The 25,881-nt window shown below is 38.9% G+C and overlaps 3 protein-coding genes across 3 annotated transcripts; all 3 read right to left on the bottom strand.

Moving 5' to 3' along the window:
• Window positions 1–4,964: 4,964 nt before the first annotated feature.
• LOC106667350 (dnaJ homolog subfamily C member 11) lies at window positions 4,965–8,699 on the bottom strand. Its single transcript, XM_014395239.1, has 13 exons — window positions 8,240–8,699; window positions 7,636–7,765; window positions 7,444–7,576; window positions 7,035–7,148; window positions 6,855–6,976; window positions 6,581–6,772; window positions 6,391–6,519; window positions 6,159–6,237; window positions 5,791–6,099; window positions 5,567–5,718; window positions 5,408–5,502; window positions 5,221–5,350; window positions 4,965–5,150 (listed from the first exon to the last, which is right to left on the bottom strand). Exons 1-13 carry the CDS (start codon window positions 8,312–8,314, stop codon window positions 5,128–5,130), a joined length of 1,683 nt encoding a protein of 560 aa, XP_014250725.1. The 5' UTR covers window positions 8,315–8,699; the 3' UTR covers window positions 4,965–5,127.
• Window positions 8,700–10,071: 1,372 nt separating this feature from the next.
• Window positions 10,072–13,178, bottom strand: LOC106667351 (methionine aminopeptidase 2). The gene is made up of 7 exons (XM_014395240.2): window positions 12,880–13,178; window positions 12,166–12,345; window positions 11,940–12,100; window positions 11,627–11,864; window positions 10,899–11,135; window positions 10,528–10,833; window positions 10,072–10,458 (listed from the first exon to the last, which is right to left on the bottom strand). Exons 1-7 carry the CDS (start codon window positions 13,013–13,015, stop codon window positions 10,337–10,339), a joined length of 1,380 nt encoding a protein of 459 aa, XP_014250726.1. The 5' UTR covers window positions 13,016–13,178; the 3' UTR covers window positions 10,072–10,336.
• A 1,495-nt stretch (window positions 13,179–14,673) lies between these two features.
• Window positions 14,674–24,858, bottom strand: LOC106667349 (sodium-coupled monocarboxylate transporter 1-like). The gene is made up of 11 exons (XM_014395237.2): window positions 21,641–24,858; window positions 21,372–21,576; window positions 21,154–21,313; window positions 20,995–21,060; window positions 20,809–20,928; window positions 18,291–18,448; window positions 18,082–18,222; window positions 17,909–18,017; window positions 17,728–17,837; window positions 17,215–17,649; window positions 14,674–15,436 (listed from the first exon to the last, which is right to left on the bottom strand). Exons 2-11 carry the CDS (start codon window positions 21,572–21,574, stop codon window positions 15,157–15,159), a joined length of 1,782 nt encoding a protein of 593 aa, XP_014250723.1. The 5' UTR covers window positions 21,575–21,576; window positions 21,641–24,858; the 3' UTR covers window positions 14,674–15,156.
• Between the last annotated feature and the right edge of the window lie 1,023 nt (window positions 24,859–25,881).

Here is a 25,881-nt window from a genome sequence, read left to right as displayed (position 1 = left end):
AGGTATCCTAACGGGCCATTGCCCCTTGAGAAGACACCTCTTCATAATGGGTACTCTACCAGACCCCTTCTGCCGCTTCTGCGAAACAAAAGAAGAAACGGCCCGACACTACCTCGCAGAATGCGATAGGTATGCTAGGGAAAGATTTAATACTTTCGAAGGAGAGGACATAACCAAAACACTCCCCAGGATAAAATGGTCCACAATCCTGGGGTTTGTGAATAGGTCCAATAGGTTTATACAGGACTCGTGAGCCGACCAGGTCCCGGACCTTCTAGGGATGGGGTACGGGCCTACTCAGGCTTTTAACCCCTCGGGTCCTGGTCGCCCGCCCTGTGTAATATATATATATACATCAGAATTAACGAAATTAACAGAAAAATGTAGCAAATTATAGGAAATAACCTTTATGTTATATCTTTAGAACGTTAAACGTTAATTTTTCCGCAATGCTGCCAGTGCCGACTGGTAGAACCCAAAATAAAGCTATAACAGACCTTGAAAGCTTGTTATTGTTTGTTTTGTTTTTGTGTTGTGTTAAATTGTAAGATGTCAGAGGTTAATAAAAAAGGAAAATTAATCAACTCTTTCATTCAAAATGCTAGAAGCGTGTACTAACAAATGACACGCTTCAATTCGTGCCGACATACCTAACTTGTATCCTAACGTGTAACATCCTACTACTTTATAGGATAGGGGATGATGTACCTATTATGAATAAGAGTATGACAGGACAGAAATCAACAAAAAAATGTATTGGTCTGATTTAATTAATGCGTATCTAAGAATAAAAATGCGTGTAAACAAAAAACAGCTGTTAAATTCTTGGCTGCCGTGTTGGTTACCTAGCAATATGACTACATTTTCGACCTAACATCTAACATTGGCTCTGGCCTGTTAGATCGAGCAATGTTAACTAGCCGATTCTTCCAAGTCTCCTTCATCATTTTTCTCGATCTAACACGACCTAACAGAGTTAACAGGGTTAATACAAAGATCGTGAATACCCCTATCACATTTATTTAGCTCAAGCCTATTTTTTTGTAGTTTGCAGTTTTAGTTCAAGTCGACTCAGCCTGCTGGTATAAGATCAGTAAACATTGAAACGCGACTAATGTGCGCATTTTCCACAAATGTTATGTTTTTTATTTGAAGTCGGACAGAACATAAATATAATGAAGAGTACATTAAATGATGTTCCTGAATAACTTTATTCTTCATATTAAACTTTAAATTGAATTCTACAAATTAAAGTTCTTCTTGTAAGCTCTAACCCAGAAGAGAAATATTATGGGGCCTCAATACCCCGCCCCGAGGAATATCGAGTACTCTGGGGTGAGTGTGTGACGTCTGGGGAGTAAAAGTAAGTTATTAGCGCGAATGGAGTGGGTTCGGCCCCGCCCCGAGGAATGTCGAGTACTCTGGGGGAGTGAATGTGACCAGACTTCTATGTTTGTGGCGATGTATATGTTATGTATTGTATGTTGTGTATCAATTCTTAAATTGACAACCTGAGGTACTAACAAGAGGCTAGCTTTTTAAAATAACGACGTAATATACAAGTAAAAGCAGAGAGTCAGTAACCAGATCGAGATGCTCAAATGGCTGCAGTTCAATACAAAATACGCGAGAAAGACAGGAAAGAGAAGGAATACATGCGGAGGGCCGGCGATGACCTCAGCTGTTTGTCGGCCCATAAACCTTCCACTTTATTATGGGGCCTCAAAAATGTAATGAAATGTTAGACACAAAATGTAATGTTGTGGTACACTGATTTGCATCGCAGGAAAAAATAAATAATATGTACTTAGTAATCGCCATAAAAGAATAGTACTTTTGCTCTTGTTCATTCTAAATGAGCTGATAAGAGTAGCCAGTACTTCCCCCCCCCCTAACAGAGATTTGTATCAGCAGAAGACGGGGTACTTTTCCATTCTTTTACCGATGTTTCGACCTTTATTCGGGTCATCTTCAGGGCATGACATTTTAAGTAAGTACGATGCCTACAGTTCCAGCCACCGAGCGTCGCCTACTCTTTTTGTGTGTACCGCAATAAGTGATATTTATGCTGAAACATATACGTTGACTGGAAAAAAAAAATAAATAAATAAAAAGAATGGCTTTCACGTATTAATTGAAGGGTGCCTTGACAAGGGAGGAAGTGTTTGTAGAAAGGCGCGGTTCGAGAAATCTTAATAATACCCCTGCGGATTCACTTTGCACTTTACACTTTACACAGAGAGGGCATTAGCTCCCATCATATTATCCCGAATGACTATGACTCAGTTCGACTTTAGAATTCGGGGCCGGGACCGGCGTATGTTGCAGATGGCAGGAACAAAGGGCTGATGGATAGCACATTAGCCCTATTATAGTTACCCTATTTATAGTTCTAGTTCAAGCCTTTATCTGGCGATTTCGAAGGGTCTTCGGATTTGTGATGAAATGTTCAGATATTTTTCCCAGGGCTGTGTTCAAACCGGGGCACGTGCCAATTTTCTATTATTTAATAGCGAGCATGTCTAAAACACGTTTACGTACATATAGGTCACAATTTAACCTAAGAATGAATATCTAAGCTAACTGGCTTTTTATAATTATTTTTATTAAAGTTTAATGAAATGTAATTACAGGCAAGATGTCTTAATATCAGTCCAATTAAAATCGATTTTTTAAAGTAGAAATGTTTTTTAGCTGCTCGTGTGAAACCAGAAGTATTTTATTTTTTCTCTATTTTTAAAAGCTTACTTTTAATTGATGAATTTGTTGAAAACTGGAGTCGGCTTATATTCTTATATAGTAATGTATAATAATATTAAGTTGAAGTTGATGATGGCTTTCGTCTGCGAGTACAAAGTCACTGAGTCTGTTTCGAAACCACGAAAATATTGAGAAAAACGCAAAAAACTAAAATAAAGATTTTTTTAAATATCTTATTTCATTGAAAACGACATGCTGGGTCGATTGGGGAAAGAATTAAGCTCATAAAAAACGTAGTTTTCGCGGAAAATGGAAAAAATCGAACTATTTTTTACTGTCTTTTTTATGTAAAACTACCTGATAGTTTGATTGGATGAAAAAATTGTATTGCCTTTTTTTATGTAAAATACCTAATGGGGGCGATTGGAAAAATAAATAAGGCTGATAAACCAAGTAGTTTTCGAGAAAAACGGAAAAAAAATTATTATCGTTTTCGATGTAAAACTACCTGATGGATCGATTGGAAAAAGAATTGGGCATGGAGATTTCGAGAAAAACGAAAAAAAATTTTTAAAATTGTATTTTCTATTCAATGTAAAGTTACCTGATGGCTTGATTGAATGACAAAATTGTATTGCCTTTTTTATATAAAATACCTGATGAGGTCGATTGGAAAAAGAATTGGGCATGGAGATTTGGAGAAAAAAGAAATAAAAATTATTGACTCTTCAGTGTAAAGCTACCTGATGGCTTGATTGAAAGAAAAAATTTTATTGCCTTTTTTATGTAAAATCCTGATGGGGTCGATTGGAAAAATAATTAAGCTCGTAAAACACGTACGTAAAACACGCAAAAAAAGTTAGTCTTTTTGATGAGAAACTACCTGATCGCTCGATTGGAAAAAATATTAAACTCATAAAAAGATAGTTTTCCCGCCGAAAAAAAAATCGAAAAACAATTATTGAATTTTTCGATGAAAATCAATTTGCTGAGTCGATTGGAAAAGAAATTGAGCTCATCAACCGCGTAGTTTTCGAAAGGAAAAAAATCGCTAAAAAACAAAAAAAAATTATTGAATTTTTCAATGTAAAACTACGATTGGAAAAAGTATTGAGCTCATAAAAACATAATTTTCGCGAGAAAAAAAACCGGAAAAATCGAAAAAATTATTGAATTTTTCGATGTAAATCGACCTGCTGAGTCGATCGGAAAAGGAATTGAGCTGGTCGACACGTAGTTTTCGGGGAAACGCAAAAATACTTATTGAATTTTTCAGTGTAGAACTACATGATGGGTCGATTAGAAAAAGGATTAAGCTCGTAATTTTTGAAGCTTGAAAAAAACGAAAAATATCGAAAAAAATTATTGAATTTTTCGATGTAAATCGACCTGTTGAGTCGATTGTAAAAGGAATTGAGCTCGTAAACCATGTAATTTTCGAGAAAAAGTCCAAAAACCGAGAAACAAAAATTTTTACATCCAAAAAGACAATAAAAACTTTTGGTTTTTTTCGAAAACTACGTGAATTACGTACTCAATTCCTTTTCCAATCGACTCAGTAGATCGATTTGCATCGAAAAAAAATACAACATTTTTCGATCTCTCTCTCTCTCTCTTTCTCTGGCTCACTCTCTCTCTCTCTCATTCTCTTCCACACTCATCTCTCTGTCTTACACACATATTCTCTCCCTCTCCACTTCTCTTACTCACCCTCTCGCCCCTTCTCTGGCTCACTCTCTTTCTCCCCTTCTGCAACTCTCTCTGCTCTCTCTCCCTAATATCTCACGGTCTCTTTTCCACATCCATTCACTATATCTCAGTAGGCCAGATTTTATGAAAATCGCAGGCCCTCTTAATCACCATCTAAACAAGATGGACAAAGTTGACACAGAAACATGTTGTCTGTGTCAAGAAAAACTATGTACAACAGTACATACCGCTTATGACTGTGACCTCTATCCTGGGTACACTATAGCCGATAACAATAGACAAAACATAGAAGGAGGATTACAGTGAGCCTGCCTTACTATGTAATTTGAAAAACAATTTTTTTACATATAGGGTTTGTCTTATAACTGAAACTGTGTACCGTAAAATTTCTTATAATTGTTTAATGTAGAAAAAGGCTAAAATAAACAAGGTGAAGTTTGTTTGTTTTTTCAACAACAAAAACTAGTTATTATTACTACCAATACAATTTATCCAGCTGCTAATTTTATTATTATTATTTTCAACAATTTTCTGGACTATCATAATTTTAAACATTTGCACTTTCATCAAAACTCATATATTTTTTATTTTCGATAATTGTGGAAGATGGCAAATTATTTCTTGTTGTTTTTAAATCTTCTTTTGCCTTCAAGCAACTATTGGATCGGGTGTGTCTATGTGTTTCCTTTTTTTCTAGACGTCCGTCACCATCCACTGTCATGTCGGGTTGACACGATGTGCTGAAAACATAAAACAGAGATCAGTATAATGAATACTTGAATTATTTTTTATTATTATTATTATTATTACATTGTCGTGGTATCCGGAGGGCCTCGTTGTCGCTGATCGTCGTTTGGTGTAGGTGGTTGTGAAAGAGATACTGGACACAGAGGCATTTGTCCTCACCGACACAAGGGTCATAAAATCCCGGCAACTGGCTCTGGGAACATTTTCATCCGTAATAATTTATTTTCTAAATTATAATTTCAATAATTACCTTTGTTGAGTTATGGATGACTAGTTTGGAGTCTTTGACCAAGCACTGGAGTTGAACTGTGACGTCTATAATTTCCTCTGAACGACCATCTGTCGCTGGAAAAAAAAAAAAAAAAAAAAATTAAAACTGTTATTCTTAATAGTTAGGCTGAAAACTTACAAGACACGCCTGAAGTTGGTGCGGTGATTCTACCGTATTCTGCGGACACGATGACCAGTCCTTTTCTCGCCTCCTCTTCCGCTCTGATGCGAGCAAATGTGACGGACATAAGGTTTGTCGCTGCTTGAGCTTCCCTCCTCTTCTCCGCCATACTGAATATGTGATTACATTTTTAAAAATCAAAAACAATAAAAAAAAGACTGGTTATGTTAAAAATCAAATACCGGTTTTTATAAGTGTCTTTCTGCTTCTGGAGTTTGGTTTCTGTCTGTTCGCAGACAATCGGGTCGATTATAAGCTTCTTGACAATGATCCAAGTGAGAAGGGGAGTGACTGTGGCATAGAATACGGGGCTGGGTAGCACCTCGTCGCACAGCTGTATTGGGAAAAGGTAGCTCTGCGACGCCCTGGTAAAACGTAGGCGGAGTACCACGCCTGTCGGTGTTCCGAGGCTGACCGAAGCTGAGACGGAACTCTGTTCAGAGACTTTGCGCTCTGCACCGTACTCGAGGACTGCACCGAATGTCCCAGCTCTACAGTACAAGAACTATTTATCTCAGGAGACGAACCAAAAATACGTGTATATACTTACTTGACGGACGATTTCAATTTCACTTCGGGAGTCTTGAAATTCCAAGTGAATCCCAGCGAGATGTATGAATGTGGAATCCCTGAAAAAAAAAAAAAAATCCATTGTATAAATTATGGGGACTGCGGTGGTTCATTGATTAGGGCATCTGACTTGAACTCTGGCATACACTGGACTTAACGCTTTTATTATTATTATTTATTATTATTATTACATACAATATAATAAATATTACCAAGAAGCACGGTGATATTTGTATTAGAATTGTCGGTGTTGCGTATGATTGATGTTGACATGGAGGAGGTCGATCCGGTCCTCCAGGTCAGGTAACCCATTATCGACTTCTCCAGCTGCATTGCCACGGCTGGAAAACAAAAACAACAACAAGAAAGCGAATCAGATCGTTCAGCACTAACAGTACTCACTTGTATCGAGTCCGGTGCGTACACCATTGTTCCCGAACTGTAGGAACGTATCTGCCTGGCAGAAAGCCCTCTTGCCCAGGGTCCGGAACCCTTTGAGGCCGAGGACCGGGCCTGAGCCGGCGCCCACGCACAGCTCTACCCAGCCTTTCTCAGACAGCTGGCGTTTGTTTGTTATGGTCAGATTACCCGAGCCTGAAACCAAGTTAGAAAAAGGTATTATCATGGTATACCGACAGACTTGATTTTTTGTTCCGATCATGCCTGCCACACTCACCAGTTCCGTTGTGCGTATTGAGGTGGCCAGCGATGGTCGCCGTGTCCTTCGCAGTGAGCGGCGCTTCAATGGACTGAGTCACCGACATCCCAGACACTTCGATTGTAGGAAAACCATCATCCCTATGGGGCAAAAACTCCACTCAATGTTTTGTTAAAAAAAAAAATGTGGATTTCATACAGGTCATATTCAAGGTCTGTCTCGTAACGGCTGAACAGCTCCATTGCGTTAATATTGACAACTACGCTCCCTTTAGGGTTTGTCCTCTGCTGTAAACGCCTTTCTTCCCTTTGCCTTTAAAACAAAATTGTTTATTTACTAAATTTAGCCTTAATTAATTATAAATACCAATAAGTTTATTATTTCTTTTTTGTTGTTTTTTCAGGTCATTGTGAGACTCCTTTTTAATTCCAAAACATTTTCACCTTTCAGTACAGATACACCATACAGTACCTGCACCGAAGAGGGTTCAAGTTGAAAATGTTTTGAAATTACGAAGAACTCTCGCTACGATCTGGCTGTTCCAATGTTCAAGAATGGCTTATAAATCCCGGAATAAAAAATAAAACAAAACGACATAAAAACGAACCTCGCTAGTCTTTCATACTCTTCTCGTATCTCTCCCGGCGTTTTAGTGCGCTGCATGACCTCGAGCCCTTCTGTCTCGAGACCCTTGACACCGACGGAGTCGTATATCGCCCTCTTGTGCGCATCCCTGAGAACTGCCGGCCAATGCATTGTTTAACAGCGAGTACTACTATACAACAATCAAGCGACTCACCTTCGTATGCTTTTTTCGTCTTGTTGAAAAGTACCTCGGCGTCTTTCTTCTGTACAGGGTCGATGTGCTTGTCTGGGTGGTAGAGACGGCTGAGCCGGCGGTATGCATTCGTCACCTCTTCAGTGGACGCCTGAACGACACAAAAAATTAATAAGATTGTTTTGTTTTTTTACGTTATTTTTCTTTAATTAAATAATAATAAGATAATTAAGTTTTTTTTATAAATAATGATAAGATCATGAACAGCTGGCAACACTGCATTGGATTTTTTTCTGTCGATTGGCTAACCTGTAAACTAAATTTTTATTTTAATATTTTCAGTGAAAATTTGTATTTTTTTAATTCCCTCTTTTTTTAATAATCAAATTTTAAAGGGTTTAAACAGTTTTTGTTTTATAAATGTACTGTATATCGTTTAGTACATCTTAATTCAATTTCTGTGAGTGTGTGCAGAACTTATGGGAAAACAGGACGGTTTGGAAGGAAACAACTTTTCAACGAATGAAAATGAAGAAAAACTTCGATTTTTTTTCCTTGACCAGAATGGGAAAACGTAGATGAGGGGACAAAATAAAAAGGTTAGTTAAAATTCTCTGGTACATACATCTCTAGGCACGTTTAAAAATGCATAGTAATCCTCTTCGAACAAGCTGGAGTTATCCTCATTCTCTTCGTCCATCTCTCACGGATGAATTTTGGTCGGTAAAGTTTTTAATGTTCTGGAATTTTTCCGTTTGTTTTCAATTTGAATTTTTATTTTTAAAGATTTGAAAAAAAAAAGGGAAAAGTGGAAGATCTATGTCGGGACGATCAGTCGGCTAGTCCGTGGTAAAAAAGGGATCGTAGGGATAGATGAAACGACGAGAATTACAATCACTAAGAATTTGCAGGTTGCCGGTTATCCGCCGGGAAGGTTATCTTATCAAGTAACCGTCGAGCGTGGAAGGCTGATTTTATTTCATCCAAAGAATTTTTTATATATTCTTTTTTTAATTTAGAAACAAACATCAAATTTAAAGAATTGAAGAATTAAAATATCTTTTAAAATTTCCACTTTAACTTAGAGCGGAAATGGCAAAAATAAGAAGGGCAGATGGAAAACAGTTAAGTCACTGGGCTCGAGATAAAAACCAATTTTGGACCAAATTTAATATCAAAATAATATATCCGTAAATATAAAAAAAAAGTTGATTTACAATATAAAAAATAACAGAAGATGTTCGTCAGAATAAAAACTCAGACTAATACAGAGGGCTTAATGGGTTACCACTACTAATACATGGTACACATAATGGTTACTAAACAATAAACATGGTAATCGAACATGGAGTGGGGGCAGAAGTCAAAGAACCAAATATAAAATTTTCATTTTTGTTTTATATTTTCTAATTTTTATAGTGCATTTCAAGCAATTCCCTGTACTCCAAAAATCCATTAGTTCAGAACATTTGGCAAAACTTAAAAAAATATTATTTATATAGATACCAAGTCAAGTTTGGACCAAATCCATGACACACCAACCTGGTCGTCCCCTTGTACGATTGGGATTTAACAGAATTCGGGCTGGCTTAATGTTAAATTGCATCACACTGAAAGCTAAACTTGACATATGTAATAATAATAATAATAATAATCATCTAGGTGTGTGCTTTCTATGCATGGGGGTATAAACAGTGACATAGTTGAGAAACTTCTAGATGTTTTTACCAAAAAGCTTTTTGGCCTCCTCTTCTCATCTTGTAGTTGTTATATGTTGTACTTAGATATCCACAGATACAGCTTTGAGTATGTCTTGAAAATTCTTAATCTCCTTAATACGTCTTTCAAAAGTTACTGCTTTTGATATTATTAGATACAACAGCAAAAGCTGCATAAGCAAGTATGTAATATGTAATGATGTATAAATGTATATTGTGATTGGCATTACATGCCGTAAATAAAGATTATTAACACATTCCAGTCCCCCACAGGGATACTCTAGATTAAATATTCCACCCTACATAAGTTATGCCCAAATCGAAACCTAATTTTGATTTTCTTTGTACGTCATCGGGAGGAATCTGTGAAGTTTGCTGCTCTGACATCGTTTTTTTTTTTTTTTTTTTTTTTTTTTTTTTTTTTTTTTTTTTTTTTTTCTTTATAGGGATCTCGACTGTACGGTTCCCCATTGCTATTTATGTCCGATTCCAATCAGCATTTGAATCTGGATGGGTTTTGTTAATATAACCTAGCTTAAATTTGATACTTTCAAAGTACACCTGAGCTTTTTATACCATAATACGAGACATCATCGACTAACTGGGTACAAAAATCTCAACCAGTTCTATCCTGTATCAAAATTTTTACAAAAGGATTCTTTTTTGATTATTTTAACAGCAGCTTTTAACTAATTAACATAATGCCCTGGGGGGAGTTAGAAAACAACAAAACAACAAATCTGAACAGGATGGTCTTATATTCATAAAAACTAATAAATCAGTTAACAAATTAAAATTGAAAAAAAAAATTTTTCTTTCTCTATCAAATGCGCAAACAGATTTCACAGTGCCCATGATAGAATTCAACTTTTTTTCCTTTCTTTCAATTTAACACTTTCTCACTTGAGAGCAACAAAAAATGATAGCAGTTTTTTAATTGTTATTAATATATTTATTTTAATTTTTAAATGTCTTCCCAGTTCCTCTTTGTCAACGCATCGTCCTCAATAATCCGTGCCCTTGCTTATGACTTCTTTGCAGGTCGGTTTAAGTACGATCGTGTGCTCGAATTGGGCGGTATAACATCCTTTTATATCACACAACGGAGGATAGGCGATAACAATATCTGTACATAATAAAAAAAAAATCGTTAATATTATTCATTAAGTAATCGTTAGCGATTGTAAAACCGAACCTTTATCACAAAGATCCTTCAGGGCCATCTGGTACCGTGTCTGCCCGAGCCGGTCGAGCCACCTCTTGCAGAAAGCCAGCGTGCCGAAATTCTTGTTGATGACCGAGAGAAGAGATTTAGACGTCGGGCTGCGCAACGGTACAAAACCGGCGTCGAAATTCTTCATGTAGTGAGAGACGTCCATGTCATCGTGCACAACGCCACGTCCCGTCGAGCCAAATGTTTCAATGGCGTAGAACTCGTTCTCTTCCATCTTGGTCGCCTCGCCACCTTTCACAATCGGCACGGTCTTGCCAGCGTGTATCCCTTAAAAAATATATGTAGGTTAAGTATTTTCACTCACCATACCAAAAAGGTTAAAATGTACTCACTGTATGGGGCAATCGAGTGACCATTCAGGTTCCGAATCGGCTTTACGGGGTAGACTTTCCCGTCGATTTCGACCTCGTATGACTCCATGACTTCTTGTATCGCGGCTCCGACTTCGCAAAGTTGGACGTCAATACCAGCCGTTTTGATTCCAGTCTCAGTTGCTTCTCTCACGGCCTCGATCAGTTTGTCATACACTGGATTGAAGCTCAGCGTCCAAGCACAGTCAATAACCATACCTTTAAAAAAAATGTTATGTGGTTATCACGATGCCTTTTTTTCAAAATCCTGTTTTTTTAATAGTTTGTTCAGTAAAAACATATAAAGTGATTCCTTTAATACAAGTGGGCTTAACAAAGAAAGATTGTACTTCCTCCACCACTCATTCTTAAAAAGTTAACTTCTTACATCCCCTCCCCACTAATGTTTGTAAATCCCTTTCACCCTCGTAAACTTCCTAAATACCACCACTACACCCTCTCATATAAATCGATTTCGGCCCTTGTCAATTTCATATATCCCTCCACTACTTGCTCTCATAAATCCCTTTTGACCATCATTAATTTTCAACACATCCAAACCCCTCCACTCATTCCAGGATATGAAATTGTTAAGCCACATTCCAGCGAAGAGTTTTCCTGGAGAGGAATCAAAACTATGTCTCGAGGTTTTACCAAAAATGTGAGAGAAAAAACTAGAAGTTAGACTAAAGCTGTAAACAGCCACTCACCATTCACGTGAGTCCCAAAATCTATCTTAGTAACGTCGTCATAGCCGATTACAGTTTTGTCACCGGCGTTGGGCGTGTAATGGGCGGCACAGTGGTTTCTTGAGCAGCCCGTTGGGAATGCGAGCCCTGACTTGAGGCCGTTTTCATTGATCATGATCCTTGCAACCCTCTCGAGCTCTTCACAGAGTTCAATTGCCGTCACGCCCGGCTTCACCCACCTCTGTATATATTGCCTAGTCTAAAAATAAATTAGTAATAAATTGATTAACTTTTGAAAATAAACGAGAAAGTGGTGTCAAGACAGTAAAATTACCTGCCGGTGGGCCTCAGCGGCCTGCCTGGCGTCGTTGTAAATTTCAAAATAGCCCGATTCGAGGAGTTCTTTGTCTCTCATTTCCTCTTTCGTGACTCTGTGTTTTGCGGTGATTTGACCGTCAGATGGATATTTCATCTCTAGACCCTTCGGATAACCACCTGGAGGGAAAAAATCGAGATTATACGTTGTAAATCAAATGATACTGTGTAATCTAATGTCTGACCTTGATTTGCGAAGAGCTCGCATACCGGTATGCTCGGTGGGTCAGTCTGTGGCTTCATCTTCTGCTTCTTCTTCCCGGAAGAGGCGTTCGCTTCTTTCGGCATGCCCTTCGCAACAGGCTGGACAGCATCACCCTGCACCTCGGTCGGTTCCTGCACTTCACCTTCTCCGTTTTGATCAGCTGAAAGAAAAAAAAATGAATAACTCGGAAATGCAAAGCAAAGTCTAACTGCCAACACAAGTGATCACACTGTCTTTTAAACTGTCATTCTTTCACCGAGACAATGCCATAACGCATAAAATTAATTAATAAAAATAATTTGATTTAAAGAAAAGTTTCTTGAGATAGGGTTGTGTCTCAGTGTTGAGAGTTGGCTCATAGGTGAAAAACAAAATGATCAATGGTTATATGATATTTCCTCTATCGTTGAATCACCGAGAACCTCAACAAATGTAAATTTAATTAAAATCAAGCTATGATGATGACGAGAAGGGGTCAATGGCCGACACAGAGTGAATCGTCAAAACAATTCATTTATCTAGGCCTATTTTATTTTTTACATGCTGGGTTGTACGAAATAGCGAGAACAGGCGGACCCAGAGAGAATTCACGGTTTTTAATGTTTTTTCCGCCGTTTCGCGACTAGGTTCCACTCTCTTTCTATCTTTTCGATTTTTTTTTTTTTTTTTTTTTGTTAAGCCGTCTACCATTTACCTTGTTTCTTTTTCTTCTTCTTCTTCTTTTTCTTTTTCTTCTTCAACGCCTGTTCACCGGGCGCCTCCTCGCCGCTCTCGTCCTCGCACACTTCCTCTTCCACGTCCAGCTCGTTCTCCTTCTGTTCACTTGCCATTTTTTTTATTTTAGTCTTTCACTTAAAAAAAAAGACAACGACAAAAGGGAAAAAGAGTCGAAAAGAAATATTCCTAGTGAAAAACAAACAAACACTCGTGGACGTCTCAGGCGAAAAAAGAATTACGCCGTCAACGGAGAAGGTTCGCCTACCGAAGATCGGGCGCTAGCGTTCGGCCGCACGTGCCTTCTAATCGAAAAAACAAAATTATTCTTTTCCTACTTGTTTTTGTTGATAAATTGTCTTCCCTGTCGGTCAGAAGGGAATTTAAGAATTCAAAAAGAAAGATCTTTTCTACGGTAAAACACTCGTCGGAAAAATAATAAGTTCCTATTCTCAATCTCAGGTCTATTGGACGATCATAAAAGCCGTGTCGTGAGAGCCCGGGTTTATTTGAAAAAGGCGCGGAACGAAAGCATTCTTCCAATCGACTCTTCATTATCATTCACATTCACAAATCCCTCAACACCATCGCTTACATTCTACACCCCTCACCACTCACTCATACACTAATCTCCACCATTCATTCTCATAAATAGCTCTCACTCACGTAAAATTAATACATACCCCTTTCCTCACCACTCATTCTTATAAATCTCTTCCATCCTGGATAACCCTCTATATTCTTCTACTTCTCACTCTTATAAATCCCCTTAGACTCTCAGCAATGGGGTAGGCCTACCTAGGCTTTTAACCCCTCGGGTCCTGGTCGCCCGCCCTGCGTAATATATATATATATATATAGACTCTCAGCAACTTCCTGCATCCCTCCCCTCCACCATCGTTTTATTAATTTATCCTTCTTTTTACATTTCCTCACAATTCATTTTCATAAATCCCTTTCATCCGTGTTTTAAAAATCCTTTTCACCATTATTAACTTCTTATATCCCTCCACCACTCTCTCTTATAACTCCCTTTCCCCTCCTAAACTTCCTACATTCACCCACTCACTCTTACAAATTTAACTTCTTACATCCCCCACCATTCACTCTTAAAAAGATAACTTCTTACATCTCCTTACCACTTACAATTATAAAACTTTCATTCTCGTTAACCTCTTCTGTCCTTCCATCACTCTTACAAATTCTTTTCACACTTGTTAACGTTCGTATATCCCTCAACCACTCTCTCTTACAAATACCTTTCCCGAGATATCCCGATAACTCTTGTAACTTTCTACATCTCCACTATCACGCGCCCTTGCATATTCCCCAATTAGTCTTCAATACTCAATTTTATTAATCTTCTACAATCTGGTTAACTTTGTACTTACATATCCCGAGAACCACATCACTCTCAGCCTCAAATCCCCTACAAACTCATTTACTCCCCACCGCCCTCGCCACTCTTCTCACAACACTCTCCCACCCATAACTCCCTTCAATTCCCTCCACCTCACCCCTACTCAATCTCGAAACATTGCATCAACCACCACCACTCGCATTCACGAATCCTACCAAACATTCAATTTCATAAACGTTCCAAACTTCCAACCCCCAACCACCACATCTCGCTCTTTACGATTTCCTGCTTGCAAGTGTTGTCTTTTACAAAATATTTCATTTTTCATTCTCGCCACAGCTCTATTAATTGCAATCCATAATCAGGCAGAACAGGCAAAAAAAATTTAATTTGTTCACATCGCAAGAATTGTATATTTGTTAAAAGTTAAAAAATACAAATTTTAATCTTATACCTAATAAGGGTTGATATAAAATAAACTAGAGGGGGAAATGTATATATAGGCAATACAAACAAATTTGTTTAAATAATAAAAAAATGTATCACAGTCGCTCTTGGTCCGCATGTTCTCCCATCTGGATCACCTTCTCTGGCTTTCTACATTTAAATAACGAGTTCATTTTTACCATTATCACCATTTCCGGATTGATCCGTCTTCGTTCTTATTCCCCAGGACAAAGCCTTTCCACCCTTCAAGAAAATTTGCCTCTAATTGACTTATGACCTTATCCAGCCAAGAAACCTCTTTTCTCTTTTGATGAAATCCATCTCGCATTTTTCTCCATCCTCCTGAAGATTTTTAAGTAAATCCTGGCCTAGATCCTTCTATGAGTAAAATGTCCTCCTCCTGCCACACTCCCATTTATCGAAAACCATCACCTTTGAATGGGGGAAAACCTAAACTTTCTCCTCTACTTTGCTCTCGTTCGCCGGCGGGCTTTTGACCTCTTTGACATCCTGATCTTTGACTTCCTGGACGACCCAAAGCCGGGACTGGAGACCGGGCGGGAGGGCGAACATCAGGTGTTTGACAGGCGGCGCAAGGAGGTCGTGGTTGAGCCTGTACGGCCTCTCAGGCCCCGCTGCCAGGCTCACGGCCGCCCCGACCAGAAACGTGCACAAGCAGCCGATCGCGGAATACCAGAGATAGCTGATTTTGTACACCCACAGAGAAGGCCTGAGAAAAATAAAATATAATTACAAAAAAAATTATTATTTAATATAATAAACAATACATTAAGTATGCTTGGAGGGTGGTATAGGGCAAAAATCTAGCCGTCCGTTTGTGAAAATTTGATGATACACAGCTCTATCTTTAAAATCCCCATATCAGAAAAAAACTGCATTCTTATATTATTTGTATTATTTTTATATATTAAAAAAAAAATTTTTTTAATAAACACTGACAGGCAAAAAATTCCGCCCGTTTGTAATATAACTTGATTTGTTTATATTTTTATATATTAATCAAAGTTTCACTATGTTAACGTTTAATAATTGAACCTCAGACCGATAAAATTTGTTTTAGATTTTTAATTAACATTTCAATATCGCGAATTTGCTCCTCTTGTCTTAATTACATCTCGAAGACGCCTCGGCATACTTTCTACCAGTCTGGAAATGTCTTTCTTCACGAAGAATACTTTCAAGATCGTGGAGTGTAACAGGAAGTGATGGACGTGCTCTTATTCGTGTTTTGAGGTTATCTGATAAATGTTCGATGGGGTTCAAGTCTGGAGAACGGGCTGGCCAGGCTAAGACCTTGATGTTATGGTGTTGAAGGTACTATGAGAGCGACAGGTAGAAGGGCATTATCGTGCATCAGAATAGGATGGTCGCTGAGTTCATCGAGGATAGGCAACGCATGATGTTCCAACATTTCATCTATACAACCAGTGGCCGTCAAAGACCTTCCACGAACAACAACGAAAAATTACAGACTTCGTACCTTTCATTGTACCTTCTTCACATTCTTTCACGTCCATCTAGAGATCGTAGAGCAAATCTACACTCATCTGTAAAAAGTACGGCAGACCAATCGTCCAAAGACCAATGTGATCTCGAGCAAATACGTAGCAAGTACGTTCAGAAATTTGGACACTTTGGACTTCCTGGAGCTGATGAATCGCTTGAACAAACAATAGGGTGCCAATTTCGCAAAATTCTCAAAGTCAAAAAACGGTCATCCTGTGGTTCTGTTACCCTAGGGCGTCCAAAACCGGGCCTTCTATGGTAGGACCCAGTTTCTCGAAAAAGTCAAACGGCGTCTCGCAGTGTTTCGTATGGGAAAATAACAGCATACCTGACGGAACGTCCATCATCAATAAGTGCCTCACCACGCTCAACATCCTCATCACTAAGTGGCAATTATTAATGTAATTTTCACTTGTGTGGGAGGGTGAGTATAAATGTGATTGTTCGTTTGTAAAAATTTTATGGTGTACCAACTCCACCCGTGAATCTTTCCATAAGGCCAAAAATTTCATTCTTTATTAATATTACTGTAGTCGTTTATAATATAAATTTGTTGTTATAATGATAATTGAAAAATGATTTTTTTTTAATGGTTTGGTCGTTCCAAATTGACTCAGTGTACATTTATATAAACTCTCATTTAATGAAACAAAAAAAAAAACATGGAATTTAAAAAGACGTAATATTATTAACCAATTATAAGAGTATTCCAGTAAAAAAATTAATTAATTGTAATAAAAATAAAGTAATAAGTATACAATTTTGCTTGTCGGGAGGGTGAAAATCTGGTTGTCCATTTTGAAAAATTTTATAGCGATTGTCATTATTATTGTTGTTGTTAAAATTCATATAATTCGGATGTTGTTACACTCTCTTATTATTTGTATAAATTATTTCACTATTTATTTTTGTTAAGGGTTGTCGCTGGACATCAAAGTTAAGGTTTAAAAAAAAAGGTTAAGATTAGAAAAGTTAACTCACTCGGCGTGCACTTCGTCGGACAGGGTCCGGTTGCAGAGGCACCCGAGTACTGAGACGGGTTTGGCGTCTCCCGGCTCCCAGCCGGTAGTGGCCATCGTCGCCTGCGCCCCGAGGCCGATCCAACCGACGAGCAAGAGGCCGGAGAGCCCTCCCGCCAGGGCCCCCTTCGACTCGGCCCAGGGGAAGAGGACGCCGAGGGAAAAGAGGCCGAGCGTCACGCCGCCGGTGAGCCCGTTGAAGCTGAGCGCAAGCTGCAGAACGCCGCCGAGCCGTTCGACGACGAAAACCAAGCAGAAGCTGGCCAACCCGTAGAACAGGGAGATCCACTTGGAAAGGGAGCGGCCTCTCTCCGCCGGCAAGGCGAAACCGCACGGACCCGAGACCAGGTCCTTCAGTGTCACCGCGGACAGAGAGTTCACCGAAGACGCCACCGTCCTTAAGGAAATTTTTTTTAAAATAAACTACAAATAACCCCACATACTGTCTATATACGAGAAAAAAAAACCTGCATACCCGAGAGAAGCGGCGAATATCCCGGAGACGAAGAGGCCCGGAACCCCAGTCAAATTCCCAAGCGCATTGATAACGTAATAAGGCAAAAGTTCGTCCATATCGCTTATCTCCTGTTTAAAAAAAAAAGTAAATGGAAAATAAAATCGAGCTTGTTTTTGTTTCAAAATATGAAAAACAGTACCTTGTTCAAGAACGGATCGCATCCTTTGTAATAGTCGTAGAGAATGAGCCCGGTGCAGAAGTTGACTGTGAAAACCAAGACGAGGCCGAAAGAGCTCGCCCAAAGGGCCCTTGGTAAGTAAAGAAAAGAAAACGTTATAAAATAAAACTCACATATAAATAAGTCAGACCTACATCCTGGCACTTCGTATTGAATCGACCGAAAGGTACTTCTGAATAGTCGCCTGGTTCGAACAGAACATAGTCGCCCAGTAGAACGTCCCGCCGACGACTACTGACCAGAAGCTGTGCCTGATCACCAGGCTCGAGTTCATTCTGAGGAGGAAAAAAATTGTTGTGAAGGGAGGAAAAACTGTGAAGGATTTTTCATTTGAGATGCTTACATAAAGAACTCGAACCGTCCGCTCGAGAGGTTGGACTCGTAGACGCGTTGTACCCCGCCCGGGGTGAGGGCGAGTCCGGTGAAGAGGACCGCGGCGATCGACAAGAGCAGGACGGCACTTTGGAACGTGTCCGTCATTATGACTGCCTTCATGCCTCCCTGTAATGATGGTGATTGAATTATATAATAACTAAAGTACATAAGTGATCTTCATTTAGGTCAGTAGAGTTCCGGAGTTTCCTCAGGAGGAACGGAGTTGAATTAAGAGTGGAGCACCACGATTTGCTGGACTACCGAAACACGTATGACTACAGGGGTCTCCTGCACAAGCTTTAATAGGTCGTCAACAACAGGCTTAGACTGGACCTTGTATATCCTGTCACGGTAGACAAAGTACAGGAGAACCAGAAGAAACAAACAGTTATGTGGAGGTGACAGTAATCCGATAAAATTAAAGCTAATGAGGTAGTTTGGGTGAAGAATTACCGGAAAAAGGAGGAGAACTGAGTGAAAGCAACCATCACAAATTGGATAACACTGGAAAACTCAGATAAAGAAACTCTGGAGCAAAATTCGCCAGAGAATGAAGAAGTTAGTCTGCAAGATAGATCACGGACTTCAGATATCTCTTCGTTGGATATGGGAACCTTAAAGCCATCATCAAAGAGTATAGAAAATATTCGTCTAGGAGATAGACCACTTACTTCGGAAGAAGGGGAATTTTCTACCACCCACCATGTATGTCCCATGAGATAGAAGCCAGTTCGTCGGCTTATTGCTGAGATTTTAACGGGAAATATGTATACAGATTGACTGAACATTTAAAGATAAACATATTGCTTAGTTATTTACTTGGTTTGTTGTAATAAATACATGTGTAGTTATGTGGGTGTTATAAAGGGGAAAGGTGACGTATATCTGATATAACAATGACAAATAAATACGTTTATTCCTATAAATAAATGTAAATAAAAAGTTTGTAATCTAAATTTCACAGAAAGATTCGATAAGTGGTAGAGAAAGAGGAAGAAAGAAAGAAAGAAAGAAAGAAAGAAAGAAAAAAAGAAAGAAAGAAAGAAAAAAAGAAAGAAAGAAAAAAAGAAAGAGAGAGAGAGAGAGAGAGAGAGAGAGAGAGAGAGAGAGTCAGACAGACAGAGAGATCGAAACTAGTAACTAAAGAAGTAGAGCGAGAGAAATATGCGATAATGATTGCTTATGGAGAGAGGGCTGGATGGTTAGAGAGGTGGGGGAAAGGAATGGGCTCGGTTGAGTGGCGGATAGAAGAGAATTAACAATGTTGTAGTGGTGGAGAGGGAAGTTTGAATCGTGGAGAAACGAAATAATATGAAATAATAATGTAGTGTTGGAGATGAACGGAAATGAACAAATGGTGAAAAGAGAGGGGCAGAATGGTGAGAGAGGAATGAACTATGTTATATGTTAGGAGAAGGGGGGAATGACGTAAGTGGTGAGAAGAAGGTAATGAACAAACGGTAGAAATAGAAGGGAATGAAATAAGGTCAGAGGTGCGTGAGAGAGAAATGATCTATGGTATGTGAAGGGGACAGAGGGGAACGAAAAATTGTGAGAAGTGGTGAGGGGAAATGTGTGATCAGGATATGGGAATGAATAAATGTTGGGAAATTACTTAAGATAAGTACTGCGTGGGAAAGGAATGAACTGTGCTGTTTGGTGGTGAAGAGGGGTTTAACTATGTGATATACGTGGTGGGGATAGGGGGGATTAATTGTGTTGCGTGGTGAGTGATAAGGGATGGAATAATGTGAGTAGCAGAGAGGAGAGGAATTGAAACTTTGTATAGTGGTGGGAACGGATAACAATGTGAGTTGTGAGGATAGAGAGGATTAACTATGTGACATAAATGGTCGGGATAGAGGGGATTGACTGTGTTGCGTGGTGAGCGATAGGACAATGAGAGTTGCGGTGGAGGGGAATTGAAAAGGTGTATGGTGAGGGAACGGATGGCATAATGTGAGTGTTATGGAGAGAGAGGATTAACTATGTAATATAAGTGGTGGGGAAAGAGGGTATTAATTATGTTGTATGGTGGGGGAACGCATAATGTGAGTGATGTAGAAAGAGGGAATAAAAATAATTATTAATGGGGTAGAAAGTAGTTAATTATTTTGTGTAGTGGGGGAAGGTGAATAATATAAGTCGAGCGGTGATGAGAATGTTGTGATGCGTTAGAAGGGAATGAACAAGAATCCACTGAAAGATTTCACTCATTCTCAACATCACAAATTTCACCTCTCAACACCCATATTCCCCCACCATTCACTATTTCCCCATTTCCCCTTCAGCCTCACCTGTATTTACATCACTCTAGAGTGAGTTATTTCGCTGTAGTTGAACATCATGAACAACATGAATTCCTTCACATACCACCCTGACAAGGTAGAGCCCATCTCATAATTCTCTTTTTCCATTAAACAAATATATTATTTCTCGCATTTTCTTCCCCTCAACAACCCCATTTCTGTGAAAAGGTTAATTACCTGTGATGCGTAGAAGACGCAGACGACGTAGACAACAGTGACGGCGACGTATGTGTTCAGCCCGGTCACGTTGCTGAGCGCAAGAGCCGGCGCGTACACGGCTACGGAAGTGTAAAACACCTAACAAAACAAACAAAAAACTACGTTGAAAAATAAATTGTAATAATGTGTTTTGTCAAAATTTACCGTTTGTGCTATGTACATCACAGCGGCGAAGACCCTAGTCGTCCTGTTGAACCTCAGCTCGAGATACTGGAATTTTCAAAAAAGGAACCTTCACTCTCTAATCCCTCCATTCTAAAGTTCGTTTTTCCCCCTATTATTTAAGTGTAAATGGGGGCTTACCTCGTAGGAGGATGTGAGACGGAGCTTCATGAAGACGGGTAGGAAGAGATAGGACGTGACGGGTACGACGAGCAGGAATGACAGGCATATCATCCAGAACTGTGTCCCGTGGCTGTACACCTCGGCCGGGTTCCCGAGAAGCTCGATCGCCGTGATGAACCTGCGAAGAATGATGTCGATGATGATGTCAAAGTGGGATGATAGGTCATCATCCTTACCCGGCCCCGAGGGAGAGTGCCGTGGGCACGGTACCGAGTGACCCACCGACGAAGAAGTCCTCGGATGTCTCCTGGGTCCCCCTGCTTCTCCTGGAGAAGATGATGCCGATCAGGCTCGAGACGATGAGGACGACCGCCAAGACCCCGTAATCGAACACGCCGAACCAGCCACCTTCTTCCTTACATTGATTCCGCAGATCCATTTCTTCAAAACAACAACAAAACAGTAATACAAAGATAATCCTGACCTACTGGACAAGATGTTATACCTGTTTTCTTATTCTAGTCGGATGTTGCCGTTTTTTCTCTCGTCTGTTGCTTTTCATCCGGTGTTACTCGGCTTTCTGGAGTGCTTCCTTCTTTGCCTGGGGTCTTGTCCGTTCCTCCCCCACTCGCGACTCCCACCCCCGCCTTGTCGGGAAACCCGATTTCGCCGGCTAGAACGGGTCCGGCAAATTGCCTGGTCCACCCATCACGCCGACGACGAAGAAGCCCCGGCAGATTTCCTCGTGCGACAGTCGTTGCGACTGTTTTTATTTGCCCTCTTACGCGAGACCCCCCCCCCTCCAACTAACCAGATCAAAACCAGATAACGCAAAGTATACAATAATTGAGTAAATATTTTTGTATTTTTTTTTTTTTTTTAATTAGTTATTACTGCCCTCAATCCGGATTCTAATCCCTCGACGAATATAAAACTTTTTTTAACCGAACAAACGACTCAATGATTGATTGACTGACTGAAATATCGATATACTATGTGAAAAACTCAATGAACTATTCACCGACTTAACGTTGCACCAAATTAACGCAAGGTCGATTAATTAATCGACACCAATACTGAAACAGATTGGAGGGAAGAAAGAATATCGAAGAACGATCGTAGAATGACTGACTGATTGACAGACCGATTCACTGAACGACCAATACAATACCTGACCGACTCATTGAACGTCTGCATGACATACTGACCGACTCATTGAATGAATGTTTGATAACTGAGCAACTCATTGAACCCTTCTTGACATATTGGCCGACTCATTGAACGAATGTTTCGTAGACTAATTTATTCAACAACTAATCAATGAGCGACAACGGACTCATTGATTTACCGACCTATTCATTGAACGAAAGAATTAATCATCCAACAATCAATGACCGACTTATTGAAAGACTCACTCGAAGAGCGAGCGACCTTACACAAATGGCCGGCTGACTCAATGAACGTCTATTTGACATGCTGACCAACTCATTGAACGAATGTTTGATAGACTGACCGACTCATTGAACCCCTGTTTGACATATTGATCGACTCATTGAACGAATGTTTGATAGACTGACCGACTCATTGAACCTCTGTTTCACAAATTGATCGACCCATTGAACTAATGTTTGATAGACTGACCGACTCATTGAACCCCTGTTTGACATATTGATCGACTCATTGAACGAATGTTTGATAGACTGACCGACTCATTGAACCTCTGTTTCACAAATTGATCGACCCATTGAACTAATGTTTGAAAGACTGAGCAACTCATTAAACTCCTGCTTGACCTGCTGACCAACTCATGGCTGATCGGCTGGTTGAACCTCTGTTTGACATATTGATCGACTCATTGAATGAATGTTTGAAAGCCTGAGCAACTCATTCAAAGTCTGCTTGACATTCTGACCGACTCACTGAACGTCTACTTGACATACTGACCGACTCATTAAGTGAATGACTGATAGACTTACCAACTCATTGAACGTCTGCTTGACATGCTGACCGACTCATTGAACGACAGCCTTACCGGCTCATTGAGCGATTCACTCAATGAGCGAACAACCTATACAATATCAGTCCGACTCAAGGAACGAAATAACCGGTCATTGGACGACTCACTTAATGAACGCCGACAGACTCATTAATCACCAAACGATTCATTGTACTAAAGAACGAATCATCGAACCATTCAATCAATGACTCACTCAAAGAACGAACGATTAACACAAAAGCTGCTGACTCACTGAACGTCTGCCTAACAGAACAACCGAATCATTGAACGGCTCACTAATTGAGCGAACGATCTGCATAATGGCCGACTCGATGCCTGCCCAATTAGATTTACCGATTCATTGAACGATTTGTTGAACTAATTGAACGCGTTGAACGACTCACTCAATCATCGATTACTTAATTGACTCACCGGCTCAGAGGTCATTGAACGATCCTTAGTGAACGAACTACCGATTCCATTGAAATAAATAACAAATTATTGAAAAATTAAATGTATAACGGACTCATTGAACGACTGCCTGATAGAATGAAAGAATGAATCAATAAACAGTCGATTCAAACGATTGATTGAATCACTATAATTTAGTGGATATACAACTATATTAATTGAGTATATCGTTTTTTTTCTAAATTAGACTTATTTCCTTAAAAGATGCGACTCCACCACCATCCAAGACGATAAAAGTCCATCTTCGTACCGGTTCTATTTTATCTGCATTAGCAAACAACTTTCTGTTTAATTATGGCAAATATTTCTTTTTCTTTTTTTTAAGCGCTCATCTTTTTTTTTGCGTTTTTTCTCCTCTTGGTACACAGGGTATCGGATATTTGTAAATCCCCTGTTGATCACTACTGATTTTTTTTCGTCATACTTCTTGTCATATCGGGAGCATACAATCGGCTAGATATTTATGATCCGTGCTGATACGAAGTGATGTCACCACGGACCGGAGTTGAACGGGAACTGGGTCGGCTTAGGAAAATAGAGAAAAAGCAGTTTGTAACTGAGTGAAATCATGTCATCGGATATTTTATTTGTAATGACTTGTAGATAAAAGAAATTATAGTAAACGCGTCTCTAGCGTTGAGTAAGCCCAATCAACGATGACGGAAGTTTTTCCTTGTTTGTAAATCTTGATGATACCAAGTTTACGGCACGGTAAATTTGTACCGTATTAAATTTGATTTCAGGAAAGTTTGGACTCTTAAGTCAAACAATTTCCTCTTGTAGACCGCGGAGTAGCCGGCTTCGCCCAGTTTCCCCCCCCCCCTCCACCACCATTCAGCATCGGTTTGTCCGGGTTCGTCCATAAACCGGAAAATTCGGGATGCCGACCGCCCCAGGCCAATTATCCTATTTCGAGGCCGGCTAGATAAGGACATCAACAAGGCTCCCCTAATAGGCCCTCTTATCCGACTGTTTTAATTTTACAAATATGGGAAAGAAAGGAAAAACAAAAGTTTAGAAAACGCTTAAACGACAACTTGACAGTTTAAATAAAACATACTCGACCTGAATATAAACAGTCCCTATGTACATACATAATTACAAATTTGTCATACACACACATAGGGACAAAATGTGTTAATAAAAACCCTAAAGCAACGTCAGCCAAAGAAAACCTGAAAATTGTTAAACCAAACATCTAGATTTCTTAAATTTGTTTTTCATTTAAGTTACAACAAATTGACTAAATTTATAGATTAAACATTCTTGTTTTATTTACTGACACAAGTCCAAAACAGAGCAAAAACAAGACATGATGATTGGAGACGATCAAGCTAAAAACACCTTTTCTTAAAAAATATTTTGCCATATTATTCTTCCATATTTATATAGCGCATATAGTTACTTTTCAGCTGATAACGTCTAAATTATATAGAAATTAATTTTAAAAATGGTATTAAAACATTTATTGCACTAACCCGATGTAGACCGGAGAGCCCTTTCACTTTAACCTTCTTTGTGGTTATCATTAACTTAAACCTAACCTGTACAGTTTTTTAAATTTTGAAAGAAAACTGTTCAAATGTATAGATTTAGATTATCTACATAGATTTAGATTAAACAATTTTGTTTTTAAGATTTATTTATTGACACAATTTCCTGAGAGGGCAAATTAGAAGGGATAGAACAGGCCGGAATAATCTGACATAATCAGCTAAAAAACTAGTAATTCTTTTTGCCATAACATTCTTCTTTTGTATTCAAACTGTACATATCGTTACGTTTTCAATTGTTAACTTCTAAATTGTATTGAAATGATAATACAAAAATGATATTAAAACATTTTTTACACTAACCTGATAAATAATCGAATGGACAACCCTTTCATTATAACCTTCTTTATGGTTATATACCTTCATTGTTGTTATTCTAACCTACACATTTCTTACATTTTTCTTCTTTTTTTTTATTGAAACAAATTGTTCGAATTTATAGATTAAAGTCTTGTTTGTAGGATTTATTTATTACACTGACTGGGCAAAATCGAATAGATAAAGCAGATGAGAATAATCCAAGATGCTGTGGTTAGACAGTAGTATCATACAGGAGTGTTGCCATAATATTCTTCTTCAAAATTTAAACTGTTCATATCATTGTTTTTCAATATAAATCTAAATATAAAGTAATTAATAATACAAAAATGATATTAAATATTGCATTTACCTGTTAATTAAATCAAATGGATAGGGCATCAGTGGCCAAAACGGTTTAGACGTTGA

Source organism: Cimex lectularius, unplaced genomic scaffold (genome assembly GCF_000648675.2).
Source record: "Cimex lectularius strain Harlan isolate CLEC.00 unplaced genomic scaffold, Clec_2.1 scaffold10, whole genome shotgun sequence".
NCBI lineage: Eukaryota > Metazoa > Arthropoda > Insecta > Hemiptera > Cimicidae > Cimex > Cimex lectularius.
Note: the sequence above shows the minus strand (reverse complement) of the source record. Positions and strands in the feature narration are given on the sequence as shown.